This window comes from Delphinus delphis, chromosome 9, assembly GCF_949987515.2.
Source record: "Delphinus delphis chromosome 9, mDelDel1.2, whole genome shotgun sequence".
NCBI lineage: Eukaryota > Metazoa > Chordata > Mammalia > Artiodactyla > Delphinidae > Delphinus > Delphinus delphis.
In genome coordinates, this window is record NC_082691.1 from 4,028,530 (window position 1) to 4,043,725 (window position 15,196).

Sequence of the window (15,196 nt, forward strand, 5' to 3'; positions counted from 1 at the left end):
CACTACCTTAGAAGCTTAAAAGTCCCTGGTGGCTTGGGAGGGATGAAAACGCAGCAGGTGCACGGACCCTAAATTCCCGGGCTCATGGTAAGTTGGGGACTGTCTCGTCCACCTGTGCTGGTCTACAGGCAAATGTTTTTATTGCCAAGTCGGAGATTTTAATTCTGTAGGGTTACGAGGGGCCTGAAGATATGCAGGTTCAAAGCCCCACAGGGGACTCTGATGAATGGATGGGGTGAAATCCATGGCTCTGAGCCAGTAGTGTCCTTTCACAGGTGTGTTAAGTGATTCCCCAGGACACGTTGCTAAGAGCAGGCAGAAGGCACACCTGGTTCTCTGGGCAGCTTCTGGAATTCTCCTTCCTGGTGGGAGCTGCATCGAATCATGCTGGGCCTGGTACAGAGGCACGTTTCTGTCTCCTACCCAATCTTCCGAGTCAGGACCCCTGGGAGTAAGGCCAGGAGGACGCCTGCCCCGCATCATCTTGAAGGTGTACATTCTGGAGAGGAAGTGTCAGAAACACAGGTTTGGTACAGCCCGTGCGGTCCACCCTTACAGCAGGGCTCAGCTGTCAACTCGGCACTGCAGCAGAAAACTGTCAATGTTCCAAATGACCCTAGAAAATACCTCGATCATCCCAGAAAGTGCAGTGCAGTCCTATTTTGTGTCCAATAGAAATAGCGCAATAATAAAATATTAATATCATTTCACTTTTTGTACAACATAAAAAATAATGTAAGTCTCCTCCCCCCAATTAAAAACTACGCCAAGAATTGTGTATGTTTGGAGCTGGTTGGCTGGATGAACCCTGCACTGTGCCTTGGTGCACCCACAGAAACTCCAGCACTCTTCTTCCAGGTTGGCTGTGAATTCGGTCAGAGCGTCAAGAACCAGCCCTGTCTCCCGTGTAATTGCATCTGGACCAAAGTACCTCCCAAGACGTCCCACCCAGCTTGTTCCTGCTCTTGCAGAGACAGAGGTGACTGTTTCTTCAATGCATAGCAATACAGTCCTGCTTACATTTAGGGTCCGTGTGCGAACACACACGCTTTAGACACTAAAACTACGTTCAGTCCGGGGAGATGCTCACAGTAATGGTGCCTAATCTGGGAAAGAGAGGAGGCGCATTTCCTACCTCTGGCTCACTCCAGGAAATCTGCTCATGGAATAGGTTGATATCAAATTGGGACGTGTGTTTGTTCCCAGGGGAGCTGTGTGGGGGAGGGCTAAGCCGACATCCTTGAGTCTTGTATACAGTGTATGCGTATGAGGTGAAACCACTGCCGTTCAGTTATAATCGGAAAGCACAGCAGACCCAAGCAAACTGGAGACAGCGGATGGTGTTGCCTTGTTGCAGCAAACGTGAGGTTAGTGTGTCTTACCTGTGGGGTGGGGCAGAGGCGTCCCTTACGGGAAGGTACCCTTAGCCTTGGACCTGGAGGCGCGCTTTGCTAATTCAGAACATCACCCAGGCACAGGGAGGCTGACTCGCAAGGCAACCCTCCTCCTTCCAGCTGTACGGTTCCCACTTCTGTAACTTAGCCTCTCATTACGGGTCACCCAGCCCAACCCTGTCCAGTAAGACTTCCTGTGATGGTGGGGATGTCCTATCACTGCACTGTCCAGTACAGTAGCCACTACCGCACGTGGCTATCGAGGACTTCAAACGTGGATAGTGCAACCAAGGAGCTGAATTGTTCATTTTATTTTTTATTACAACTTAAGTAATAGTCACGTGTGCCTAGTGGTATCGTATTGGACACCACACACCTGGATAAGGGCATACTCTCTGTTCACCTGTGCTCAGACCCGCCTTCACCTTCATCCTTCACACACCTTCCAGACGAATCCCCAGCTGGGCTCAGTGCTTCCCTGGGAATCTTATGCTACAGCCCTCGTAGACATCTATGCGTGCGTGCGTGTGTGTGCACGTGTGTGTGTGTGTGAGAGAGTGTAGAATTACAATGGAATTTTTTATGTTCTAAGAGACTTTGTCATGATTTTTATTTCAAATAACAAAACTCCATAGTTATAAAAATGACATTGCATAACTCGCCATAGAACAACTGAGGGAAAAAAGTTGTTCTACTGCAAATTAACACGCAATCGTTCGGGGAGACTTGTCTGGAAGGTGTGGGAGGATGAATGCGAACAGGAGCTGGCTGGAAGTTTTTGTGGTACGCGGGCCTCTCACTGTTGCGGGCCTCTCACTGTTGCGGAGCACAGGCTCCGGACGTGCAGGCTCAGCGGCCATGGCTCACGGGCCCAGCCGCTCCGTGGTATGTGGGATCTTCCCGGACCGGGGCGCGAACCCGTGTCCCCTGCATCGGCAGGCGGACTCTCAACCACCGCGCCACCAGGGAAGCCCAATCTTGATGGCTTATGCGGTCAAGGTCTTGGAGTTCACATCCGTGACCCTTTGTGTTTATTTATAAATAAATAGCGTTTATTTATTTCTGTCCTGCTAGCATCAGACACGACCCCTGTCTTCTTTCCCACACTAGCTTCCTATAAATGACTCGGCCAAGAAGAACTCACCTTCCTCAAGGAACCAGCACTGATCTTCTGTGAAGCTGCCCGAGACAAAAGGAGAAAAGAGTAGGAAAAAAATGGTAAAGAGCGTTCAGTAGAAACATATTGCCATGGAATATGTTTGGAACGGCAACCAAACCTAGTATCATGAATTAAAACACAACAATCAGTTCACCAAAGCTCAAAGCAGTGATACAGGAGATGAAGGAATACATGCAAGGAAAGCCAGCATGGCTCTGAAGAGAAATGGGAGAGAGAAAGAAACACCCTGGTAGTGGGTCCATGCTGGAAGCAGCTCAGGGAGGAACCCTCCTGCCTCGACACTGTGAGTGACCTGGACGACGGGACAGATGGACATGCACACCAAATGGAAATGACAAGTTTCTTTTTTAGAAGATGTTGGGGGTAGTTAATTAATTAATTAATTTATTTTTGCGTGTTGGGTCTTTGTTTCTGTGCGAGGGCTTTCTCTAGTTGTGGCAAGCGGGGGCCACTCTTCATCATGGTGCGCGGGCCTCTCACTATCGCGGCCTCTCTTGTTGCGGAGCACAGGCTCAGTAGCTGTGGCTCACAGGCCCAGTTGCTCCGCGGCATGTGGGATCTTCCCAGACCAGGGCTCGAATCTGAGTCCCCTGCATTAGCAGGCAGATTCTCAACCACTGCGCCACCAGGGAAGCCGGAATTAGAAGTTTTGAGAAAAGGGAAAGCTTATGAAAGGCAGATGAGAGAGACCTAACACACATATAATTGCTGTCTTTAAAAAAAAAGACCTGCAGTGATGTAACACAAATCTATTTAGATGTAATTCAAGAAACCTTTCAGAGATCAAACAGGACTTGGATCTTTTTATAGATTGAAAGTACACACAGCATCCCCGGGGTGGTGGAGGGGGGAATGTCACCAGTAACTCAGCATGGACCGCATGCCTGTCTCGCTGTTTCCCAAAAGGGTCTGTAGTGCCCCTTCCAGGTGTGTCTTTCCTCCTGGAGTGCCCCCTGCAGGCCTGGCTGGGCTCTGCAGTCACAGATTTTCCACCAGCATCTCCTGCCCTGGGTTGGTCTCAACCCGCCTTGGTGAGCAGCCCCTCTTCCATGTTCCCAGTTCTGCCAAGGATGGATTTCCCACTTGTTTCCTGTCCTTGTTAATGCTGTATAAGTCCCAAGATGAGAAGGGTGGCTATGAGTTCACCGTCCTAAAACCCAAGGAGGTAGGATATTTTCCTGTTTACATTTCCCAAGTGAACGCTTTTATCATAAAAAATTCTTATAATTTTGCAAATCACTCAAAATGGGTTCTAAAAAACCAATAAAAAATGTGATCAAGGCAGCGAGATCAAGTTTAAAGTCGTACCTTTGCTACGTTTTGGACCCTGGCCCAGCGTTTCCTCCCCGGGGAGGACGGAAACGGTGGGTTCTTCCTTGTCACTCATCTCTGTACACTGCACATCCCGCCCCCATGCACTCTCTCGCCACACAGACTCTCACAGGCCTCTGCACCTGCCCTGCCCACGTCCAGCCTTCCTCATGCCCCTTCACCTGCGCCCCACACGGCATGCTGGCTTCTCCTCTCCCACGCCGCGGACACACACAGCCCTTGCCACACACCCTACACACGTTCACACACCAGCGCCCCCCCCCCCACCTCTCACGAGGAGGGAGTTACGAATTATTGTTCTCGCTCTAAGGGCAGCCTGCCCTAGAGGGATAAGCTCCCCGAAGCTGAGGACCCACATTCTGAAAACAAGTGATGGGAGAGTTCAAAATGCCATAGGCTGGCTCACAACAGGAGACTCTGCCTCGGGTGGGGTGCAAGGAGGCGAGTCAGGCCCAAGGATGGCTTACGTGACGATGCCCTCGGACCCCCAGGTGAGGCCCTGTGGGAGCAGAGACGCAGGGCATCCACTCTCTTACTCTCTCTGCCCATTTCCTGTGTGACTGCAAAATCCAGGTTCTCGCACCGTCACTGTCTCGCTGCGGTGGGAAACGTGCCATTGGAGCAAACAAATGTAAGCTTTTATGAGTTTCTTGAGGCGTTTGCTACACCTGAATGGGAAGCTGATTCCTCCTGGAGCGTTCAGCGGGCTCTGTTCTTGCAGAGGGGATGCGAGGAGGGGCCCACCCAGCAGGGCCACGCCAGCCTGCACATCTCATCCGTTCCTCTGTAACTAGTTTTCCGCCAGGTTAGAGGCACGCTGTTAACATATCCTAAATCACCTCCCAAGATTTTCGTTGGCTGACCAGCCCGAGGGCTTTTAAGTACAGAAACAGACGTTACAAGCAATAGAAAATGAAGAACACTGTATTTATGTTTATTTCTAATGACAAGAAACAGAACATCAGTCCCTTATTTGTACAAAAATACCTGAACGTTTACCATTAGGTTCATGAGGCGAACAGCTATGTACAGAAAGGAGCAAAGCACATGGAATAAAGGTTTTGTCTCTTCAGTTCATCCCTTCTGCAATCCCTGAAAACGCCTACACGTCAGGCCATCCTACGGTCACTGCAGGTGGCACTGTGGCATCACAGCCCCCACGAGCCAGCCCCACGCCCTCAAAGGTGTGCCCATGGGTCAAACCCTCAGGTATTAAGTGCAGAGAAGAGAAGACAAAACATCTAGACTGAGGCACATACTTCTTCAAGGTTTAGCAGACGGAAGAACGTTCTGGAACTCTAACGCATAAGGTCACAGAGCTCTCCTACTTAGCGCGAATCCCCAAAGCATTTGGCGTTTTCCTTCTCCATTCAGACCAGGTTGCTACACGGAGTTTCCATTTAGAACAGAAAATCACAGGCAGAGATTAAAAAGTCAACAGGCTCCAAAACGACCCTGAGCTGTCCCGTTTACATTCATGTCATTTAAATACAAAAATAATAGTCGAATGTCCTTCAGCCCCTGGCTGGCCTGGCTGGACGCCTGCTTCTTGCAGGGGCTGCCTGTTTGCAGGTGGATCCCCGGCTGCCCGGTATCAGGGAGGTGGTTGGGGCCCCGGGAGGGTCACTCTCTGTGACAGTTCACCGCGGCCAGGAAGTACACACAGAACTGTGCGTCAGAGTCAAGCTTTAGTTCTGCTTTTAAATAAAACGTATATTTATAAATATGCAATACTGCTGATACTAGCTGTCTATTGGAGGGGGGAGTGAGTCATCTCACTGGTGGAGACTGGTCTATGTAAACAGAAAAAAGAAATTGGAGAGGTGTTTTTTTTTGTTTTTTTTTTTCTTTGTGCTTGATTTTTGTTTTTTTAAAGGTTTTCCCTCCAACCGGTGAAGAGAAAAATGTCTAATGGTGTAACTGGAGCATCAGTCCCTCCAACGGAAGCAGGCTGCCAGGTATGACTTGGAGAATGACCTAACTGTCAACGGTTGGAAAGATTAACAGGCTACAGAAAAACCAAAAAAAGTGAAAAACCAAAAAAAACAACGCAACTGAGCATTCATGGTTAAAACATGTTTTACTAAAAATGCTTCATTTGTCTAAGTAGACACTTCATGGAAAACAAGTAGACAGAGTGTGGCTAGTCAACTAACATACAGTGTCTATACCACAGACTGAGGTACAGCGGGTATGTGTCACTGTGTCCCTTGGGAAGTGCTGCACTGGGCGGGGTCCAGGGGATCCAGTGGCCAGCAGGCCAGAGGGGCCATGGAAGCGTGGCAACCGTGATCTGGGGAAAAGAAACCGTCCTTCACCAAGTAGTCTGCCTGCCTGTCAGGGGAGCCTTTCCTGCTCTGCTGAGACAAGGCTACACTCACATCGGAAGACTCGGCTAAGGGGACAGGGCGGAGACGGGGACAACGCAAGCCACCGTCTGACTCAGCTCCTGGAGCGGGATGCAGAGTTGTCTTTGTAACCTGTCCTCAGCTGATACTGCTGTGAGGGATTCCTGACCTGGGCCAGCCGACGGGCCACCCACAGCCTTGCACGGGCTGGCTCGGGGCCGTCGGCAGGATGGAGGCCACCAAGCAAGACCTTCCCCTACTGAGCTGCGGGGCTGCCCTCTCCAATGTCTCCATCTCTGTCACCATGGAAACCCACTCAACACGGAAGCAGACCAATCAGGTGCCACTTCCTCTTAGGTCCTCTGATCCACTGGAGGAGGGAGGGCAGCCCTGCCAGGCCAGCACCACTGCAGAGGGGGTAAGGCAGTGATGGTCCTGGAACAGGCTGGAAGGGCTGCAGCTGGGCCAGGCGGCCTGGTGTCCACCATGGCTGGGTGGTGGGTACCCACTGTGTCTCAGGCAGGCGGGCCTGCGGCCAACTACGGGCAACCACTCAGCCCCGCGTGGTGTTTTCCAAGGAACAAGCCACCTGCAGTGTGCAGGGCACAGCACGTGGAGTCAGGTGACAGCACGAGAAGGGGCACGTGCTCAGCGCAGGGGCTGGCTGACCACGCCACCTGCCTGGCCACAGAGCATGCCACGTGCCTACCACAGGAACACCTTTTGTATCAAAAAAGCTTCCAAGGAAACTGGGGAGGGCTAGGGTGCCGGTTGCCTGGGAGTGACCTGCAGAAGGTGGGCACCACCCTCTGCAAACAGCCTCTGGGGCTACCCCTTCGCAACTGTCTTTGCATCTTGCACAGACTGAAAAGCCACGGCCCCTCTTGCCATAAGCTGAATACAATATTGAAAACAAGGAGTGCAAAAAAGGGATCAATACAAAAAAGTAAACATATCAGTTTTAATTGTCAAGATTATTCCAGGGCGAGAGTTCATTTCCCATCACTTCTCTCCAGCTCGTGTGCCTCCACGGCCCAGCCAAGACCATCATTCCAGTTTATTCTCGAGTCTGCTGTCTTCCGACCTCCCCGACGAGGCCAGCGAGGGGGGCGCGGCCCTGCTGGATCTGCAGCGGCACATCATCGTCAAGTCCAACAAACCAGTCGATCGTGGTCGGTGAGCGCCGAACGCACCCAACTTGCTCCGAGCCCCGAGGTGCAGGCAGACGTGTGTTCTGAACGATGCACAGACCTCTTCACTCCAGTGTCAGCGTCCTCCAGCCTGCAGCCAGGGTAGACCTGAGGTCATAAGGCCACGCGGATGCAGTGGTGCTTCAGTCTGCAAGGCAGGACCCCTTTGTTCAGCTGGTAAAAGTCAACAAGCTGGATCAGGTCAGAGAATTTGGTGTTCCCGTCGTCAAGGCTGAAGAAGGTCTGCCCGTCATCCTCGCACTAGAGAGACACAAGAAGACCTGCCAAGTCAGAGGCCACAGCTCTGGGACAGAACAGGCCCCAGAGTCAGGATCAGTGCTGTCCACCCGTAGTGAGGCTCTAAGGGACACACGTGGAGCTGGCGAGGTGAGCTAGAAGACGTCAGGGCGGGAGGTGAGGGGGCGAGGGGTTTGTGCTGGGTGCTGCCAGGTCCCTCAGCTGCCGGGCAGAGAAGGTCCCCTGCTCCTGAGCTGGTCATGGGCAACAACCCCAAGCTCCTCCTGGCTCACGTGCTCATGAGGGTGAGGTTGACCAGTTAGCCTGTGAGTGTCCGTGCACTCAGCACACCCCACAGAGGAGGGTGAGGTTGACCAGTTAGCCTGTGAGTGTCCGTGCACTCGGCACATCCCATGGAGGAGGGTGAGGTTGACCAGTTAGCCTGTGAGTGTCCACGCACTCAGCACACCCCACAGAGGAGGGTGAGGTTGACCAGTTAGCCTGTGAGTGTCCGTGCACTCAGCACACCCCACAGAGGAGGGTGAGGTTGACCAGTTAGCCTGTGAGTGTCCGTGCACTTGGCACACGCCACGGAGGAAGGTGAGGTTGGTCAGTTAACCTGTGAGTGTCCACGCACTCAGCACACCCCATGGAGGAGGAGGGTGAGGTTGACCAGTTAGCCTGTGAGTGTCCGTGCACTCAGCACACCCCATGGAGGAGGAGGGTGAGGTTGACCAGTTAGCCTGTGAGTGTCCACGCACTCAGCACACCCCATGGAGGAGGAGGGTGAGGTTGACCAGTTAGCCTGTGAGTGTCCGTGCACTCAGCACACCCCACGGAGGAGGGTGAGGTCGACCAGTTAACCTGTGAGTGTCCGTGCACTCAGCACACCCCACAGAGGAGGGTGAGGTTGACCAGTTAACCTGTGAGTGTCCGTGCACTCAGCACACCCCACGGAGGAGGGTGAGGTTGACCAGTTAACCTGTGAGTGTCCGTGCACTCGGCACATGCCACGGAGGAAGGTGAGGTTGGTCAGTTAACCTGTGAGTGTCCACGCACTCAGCACACCCCATGGAGGAGGAGGGTGAGGTTGACCAGTTAGCCTGTGAGTGTCCGTGCACTCAGCACACCCCATGGAGGAGGAGGGTGAGGTTGACCAGTTAGCCTGTGAGTGTCCGTGCACTCAGCACAGCCCACGGAGGAGGGTGAGGTTGGTCAGTTAACCTGTGAGTGTCCACGCACTCAGCACACCCCACGGAGGAGGGTGAGGTTGACCAGTTAACCTGTGAGTGTCCATGCACTCGGCACACCCCACGGAGGAGGGTGAGGTTGACCAGTTAACCTGTGAGTGTCCGTGCACTCAGCACAGCCCAAGGAGGAGGGTGAGGTTGACCAGTTAACCTGTGAGTGTCCACGCACTCAGCACACCCCATGGAGGAGGAGGGTGAGGTTGACCAGTTAGCCTGTGAGTGTCCGTGCACTCAGCACACCCCATGGAGGAGGAGGGTGAGGTTGACCAGTTAGCCTGTGAGTGTCCGTGCACTCAGCACAGCCCACGGAGGAGGGTGAGGTTGGTCAGTTAACCTGTGAGTGTCCACGCACTCAGCACACCCCACGGAGGAGGGTGAGGTTGACCAGTTAACCTGTGAGTGTCCATGCACTCGGCACACCCCACGGAGGAGGGTGAGGTTGACCAGTTAACCTGTGAGTGTCCGTGCACTCAGCACAGCCCAAGGAGGAGGGTGAGGTTGACCAGTTAACCTGTGAGTGTCCACGCACTCAGCACACCCCATGGAGGAGGAGGGTGAGGTTGACCAGTTAACCTGTGAGTGTCCACGCACTCAGCACACCCCATGGAGGAGGAGGGTGAGGTTGACCAGTTAACCTGTGAGTGTCCACGCACTCAGCACACCCCATGGAGGAGGAGGGTGAGGTTGACCAGTTAACCTGTGAGTGTCCGTGCACTCGGCACACCCCACGGAGGAGGGTGAGGTTGACCAGTTAACCTGTGAGTGTCCGTGCACTCAGCACAGCCCACGGAGGAGGGTGAGGTTGACCAGTTAACCTGTGAGTGTCCATGCACTCAGCACACCCCACGGAGGAGGGTGAGGTTGACCAGTTAACCTGTGAGTGTCCGTGCACTCAGCACAGCCCACGGAGGAGGGTGAGGTTGACCAGTTAACCTGTAAGTGTCCGAGCACTCAGCACACCCCACGGAGGAGGGTGAGGTTGACCAGTTAACCTGTGAGTGTCCGAGCACTCAGCACACCCCACGGAGGAGGGTGAGGTTGACCAGTTAACCTGTGAGTGTCCACGCATACAGCATGCTCGTGTAAGAGTACACAGCCCTGGGCTCTCACAGTAGGACCCCAGGCAACCTCCTTCACCCCTCTGACGTTCACTTTGCTCTATTACAAAGCAAATGTTGGATTACTCTAAGGGATTAATGAGATCATGTAGGAGAAGAACCTGGCCCAGGTCATGGAATATCTGGTAGCTATTTTTCTTAAAATGGAGGACATCTACAATATCTCCCAGAAATGAATTCACATCGATTTTAACTGAATGAATTTTGAGATCAATGACTGCAATACACTGCGGTCAGGAAAGTTGCCCTGCACTGTTCACACAGAGGAAGTTAGCCTTAAACCTGTGTCGACGCATAAACTAAGAACCACTTCTTAATCCACAAACTCTGGAGCCCCAAGCACACCCACAGCCTGTGTTTAAGCCCTGAGGTTGCATTCTCGTTGCTACACTTCTCAAGTTCCTGTCTGTCTGATAATTCTAGGATTTGGGGTTATTTGGGACAATGGTATTACATATTCTGCTGGCCAGTACTTTTTCATTTTATTTCATATTTGAGGCTAAGAGAATAACATCTGGTCAATAATATAACGCAGCAGGAAAACAAAAAGGACTGTGGATGGGGCACTCTCCCGTGAACAACAGTCCCCAGGTTTGCTTATTACCATGTTTTGTGGAATCTGTGAAGCCTGGGCTGTAACCCACAGTCTGTCCCTCCCGGTGGTCCAGGACAGGCCACTGAGAGCTGGGAGGGTCTCATTTTCCTCGTTTATACAGTGAGGGCATCGGGCACAGCAGGGAGCGACTTCAACAGACAGTGCCAGGCAGGCTGCTTGCCCCCAGGTCACCAAAGCCAGCCCTGCCTGCCCTTCCCGCTCCCGTTCATGCCTCCTGTGCCTGCATGATTCTCCAGACAGGCGGTATGAAGTCCTGGGCTCAAGCACCCTTGAAAAACGCCAGGTCCCACTACGTGAAACGGATGCATTTGGTTCAAGCCTTCTCAGGGCTTCACTCTGTAAAGGACAGACTTATATCTGGCCACCCTCGTTCAGCAGCGTATTTCCCAGGTCCGGGTTCCAGAGGAAACATTTCACGAGAGCTGTTATTACCTGCAGAATTGACCACTTCTCTACAACCACATCTATACGTACAGTGTACATAAGACACTTGGTATTCATTTTGTGTATCTCAGCCCCAACGGGACTACACATTCTCGGAGGTGCTGACAATTGTCTCCCACACAACACCCAAATCGTGAACTAGAATCTGAACTTGGGCACATGGAAGAGGTCAGTTACATTCGGCAAATCGAACCATCATTCTTAAAGAGAGTCGTGTTGACAAATACATCATATTCAATAATGAGGAGAATCTGTTTTCTGATCCAAGGACCCAGTGGAAGGATTAACACTTCTCTTTGGGGGCCACGGGTCAGTTTGCTACAGGCTTCCTGAGTCCCCCTGGTCCATACAGCACAAATCAGACAAATCCTGAGATTAAGTGGCCAACAGCACGCATCTGCACAGCCACACGTGATCCTTCCCGCACCAGGTCCTGGGCTAACAGCTCTGCTCTGTGTCTGCCCATCACCTGACCTTGCTCTTCCCATCGGGTGCTGTCTCGGGGGCACCTGTGAGCTACACAGGCGTGTCGGGGCCACAGTACAACGCCACCACTTTCAGTGTCCTTCTAGGGAAACACCGTTCCCAAGCTCAAAGAACCAACCTCTCAAGAAACTCCTGAAAGGATCTCACCGGTGAGCTTGAAACAGTCTGATGTTTACTGTTTCATAGTCTTAGTTGAGACCTTGAAAATTGCACTAAGAACAAAACCGGCACACAGAAGAATAAGAATTAGTGTGAAAAACATCAATACTTACAGGTAAGATCTGGAAATTTTTAATTTTCTGATGATGACACAACGTGAGGACAAACGCCTTTGGATTACTCTGGCTGTCACGGAGGAGAAAAAGCCTGGGAATGGAAAGAGTCAATTGACTGTTAATTTAGAAAGTCCAGACCGAATATATATATGAATCTGTATGTATATATGATGCTTCAGGAGGTTCGGGGAGCTGAGTGAGCTGTAGAGCTAGACCACCCTCCTCATCCAGACTGTGCTTTCTGTCACTCTCCACTGAAAGGAACCAGGGCTCCCTGGGGACATCGCACCTCTAGGGCTGAGGCAGGGAAGGTACAAGGTGACGCTGGTATACTTTGTGCCAGAAAATCAGGAAGCTGGCCCCAGAGGCAATGTGGCCAATCGGGGCGCCCAAGTACCTTAACAGAACGGATGGATTATAACCCACAGACCAAAACAAGAGTCCATGAGTCCGCACTGGCGTGATAAATGAATCACAGGGGAGGAACAAAAGCTCTTCCTAAGAGCAGAAAACCAGCTAAATAAACAGAGGAGGATGATGAATTAGAAAACCACTATTTGGCCACTTGATTAAGGAGATCTTTAATAGATGCTGAAACCAGCATCTAAGTTTGATGAGAAACAGAGTATTTTCATAGTCTCAGCATCTACCGCCTAACGTTTATGACAGAGGGACACACAGTAACCTTCCAATAGAGAAACCTGGCGGATACCATCTTCAGGTATTCGAGTTACCACCACCAGGAATGAGACAATCCACCCCAGCACCTCCTGACGGGATGCAGTAAAGGTGACCCAGCGTCACCTCCAGGGAGTGAGCAGACGGCCAAACCTGGCACGTTCTGTCCTCACTGGCTCCTCCAAGTGTCAAGACACAAAGGAAGACAGGACACGTGCAGGTCCAGGGCGGTGCTGAGGCCAAGAAGTTCTTTTCCTTGGTGATGAAGGACGCAGCCAGGACCCCTGGTAAAATCTAAGTGGATGTCAGGTGACCGAACCGCATTCACGTTAATTTCCTACGTTTTATAATGATACTGTGGCTGCCTAAGAGAAGTCCTTGTTTTGAGAAATTTTATATTGAAATAATTACAACTGACTCCTAAACGGTTCTGATAAAAAAAATGAGAGAGAGAACATGACAAAGCAAAGGTGCTACAAGGTTCACGACTCAGGTGCCCAGGTGACACGTACACAGGAGAATCCATTATATGATTCTTGCAAATTTTCTACATTTTGAAATTACATCAGGAAGTCTACAAATAACAAGTGATGGCCAGGCTGTGGAGAGAAGGGAAGCCTCCTGCACCGTTGGTGGGAATGTAAATTGGTGCAGCCACTGTGCAGAACAGGATGGAGGGTCCTTGAATACTAAAAATAGAGCGACCCTGTGCTCTAGCAATTCTACTCCTGGACACATATAAATGGAAAAATTGAAAACACTGATTTGAAAAGATACACGCACCCCAACGTTCACTGCAGCAGTATTTACAACAGCCAAGATATGGAAGCAGCCCAAGTACCCATCCACAGACGACGCTGTGGCACATACACACATATACAATGCAGTGTTACTCGGCCATGATAAAGGATGAAGTTCTGCCATTTGCAGAAACGTGGATGGACTACAGAGTATCAGTGAAATACATCAGACAGAGAAAGACAAGCGCTGTATGGTATCACTTGTATGTGGAATCTAAAAACTAATCCAGATGAATACATATGCAAAGCAGAAACAGACTCAGAGACACAGAGGACAAAGTCGTGGTTACCAAAAGGGGAGAGGGAAGGAGGAGGGACAAATTAGGGGTATGGGATTAGCAGATACAAACTACTATGTATAAAACAGATAAGTGACAGGGATGCACTGTGGAACACAGGGAATTATACCCATTATCTTGTAACAGCCTACAATGGAGTACAATCTGCAAAAAGACTGAATTGCTATGCTGGACAGCTGAACCCGACACGATATTGTAAATCAATTATACTCTAACTAAAAAATTACTTTAAAACTTAGAATAGCACCAAGAAGCATAAGTCATTGCTTTTACAATGATTCCAGAACAAATCTGGAATCAGATGGGAAGACCAAGTTATTCTTTAGAAAGGAAGAGGCCCTGATCCCAGAGACAAAGTAGAAATGTCCTGAGAGGAAACATACTTTAAAGGTATTAGACACCAAATGGTGGTAAACAGCTAAACCGTCAGTTTCTAGATTGTAATGTCAGAGGGAAGGCAGTTACATAAGCCTGGGAAATCCCATGTTATAAAAGGTAAAAACGGTTTATTTCACTACAGGACGGCTTGGAGGCTTTAGAATGTAGATATTCATCCCGACACCCTTAGGGCCCCAGCATGAGTTTTCCTATCTTACCTGACTCTTTACAGCACCTTTTACTACATACCAGCCCCTCTTTGATAGCATTTTGCAGGACACACCTTGGAGGTGTGAACCGGGATGCAACTGCACCGTTCGGCCAGGCGGGCGGGAGACATGGGGCCTCGGAGCTGGAGCCGGGCCCCTGTGTGATCCGCTCGGCGTCGGCGGAGCCCGAGGGCAGGAAGACGAGAGGGCCAGCTCCTCTCCTGGGCAGGGCTGCGCGTCTGCGCCTCCCAGTCTGCGCCCTTTTCTCCGAGTGTTTCACTAGCAGAAACCTGGGGATGGGCAGGGCTCAATCTTCCCGGAGGAGAAGCTGGGGCTGTGCTTCCTCACCTGAGCCCTCAATGAATCCCCTGATGCTTCCTTCTGAGCCCCAAGGAGGACGCTGCCTGCCTGCCTTCCAGTTTGGGGTGTGACCCGGGAGATCCTGAGGCTGCCCCGCCAGCTTGGGGTTACAGGTCCTGCCTAACGGTCGTCCACACGGAGGAAAGGGGGTAGGGCCTAGGAGTCAGCGAGATTCCTGGATCTGACACTCGCGAGCTTCAGATCACAGGCTGCTGCCCTGCCGGCCTCTCCTGCAGGACCATCTACACGCTCAGGGCTGTTGTGTAGTCAGTGTGGACACTGGAGACATTGGTGATCGCCACCGGCAAACCACAGGCGCAGGGATTTCAGGGCAGGCTGGGGGATGGCTACTGCAGAGACCAGGCTGGGGGCTAACATGCCACGGATGCCTCTGCTTAGGTCATCAGAATGGAGCATGGAACGAAAGTGCTGAGGAATGTGAGGACTGGAGCCAAGGCTCACGTGTCCATTCACGAAAGCACAAAGGGGCTGAGGGAGATCAGAGCGATAGCACAGCTCAGGTGTGTGGCGGTCCTGGCACTGCACACACTGCCTCGCTCAGGACTCACAGTGGCCCTGTCACTGTCCCCATTTTACAGTGA

General features: G+C 51.6%; 1 protein-coding gene across 6 annotated transcripts in view; it reads right to left on the bottom strand.

Annotated features, from left to right (window-relative positions):
• Positions 1-7,187: 7,187 nt before the first annotated feature.
• Positions 7,188-15,196, bottom strand: part of GRB10 (growth factor receptor bound protein 10) — a 196,770-nt gene continuing 188,761 nt past the window's right edge. For all 6 annotated transcript variants that reach the window (XM_060020099.1, XM_060020103.1, XM_060020100.1 and 3 more), the window contains 2 exons: positions 11,868-11,961; positions 7,188-7,705 (listed from right to left, as the gene is read on the bottom strand). In XM_060020099.1, coding sequence (XP_059876082.1) covers positions 7,559-7,705; positions 11,868-11,961 — 241 coding nt within the window. In that variant the 3' untranslated portion in view covers positions 7,188-7,558. The remainder of the gene's footprint in view (positions 7,706-11,867; positions 11,962-15,196) is intronic.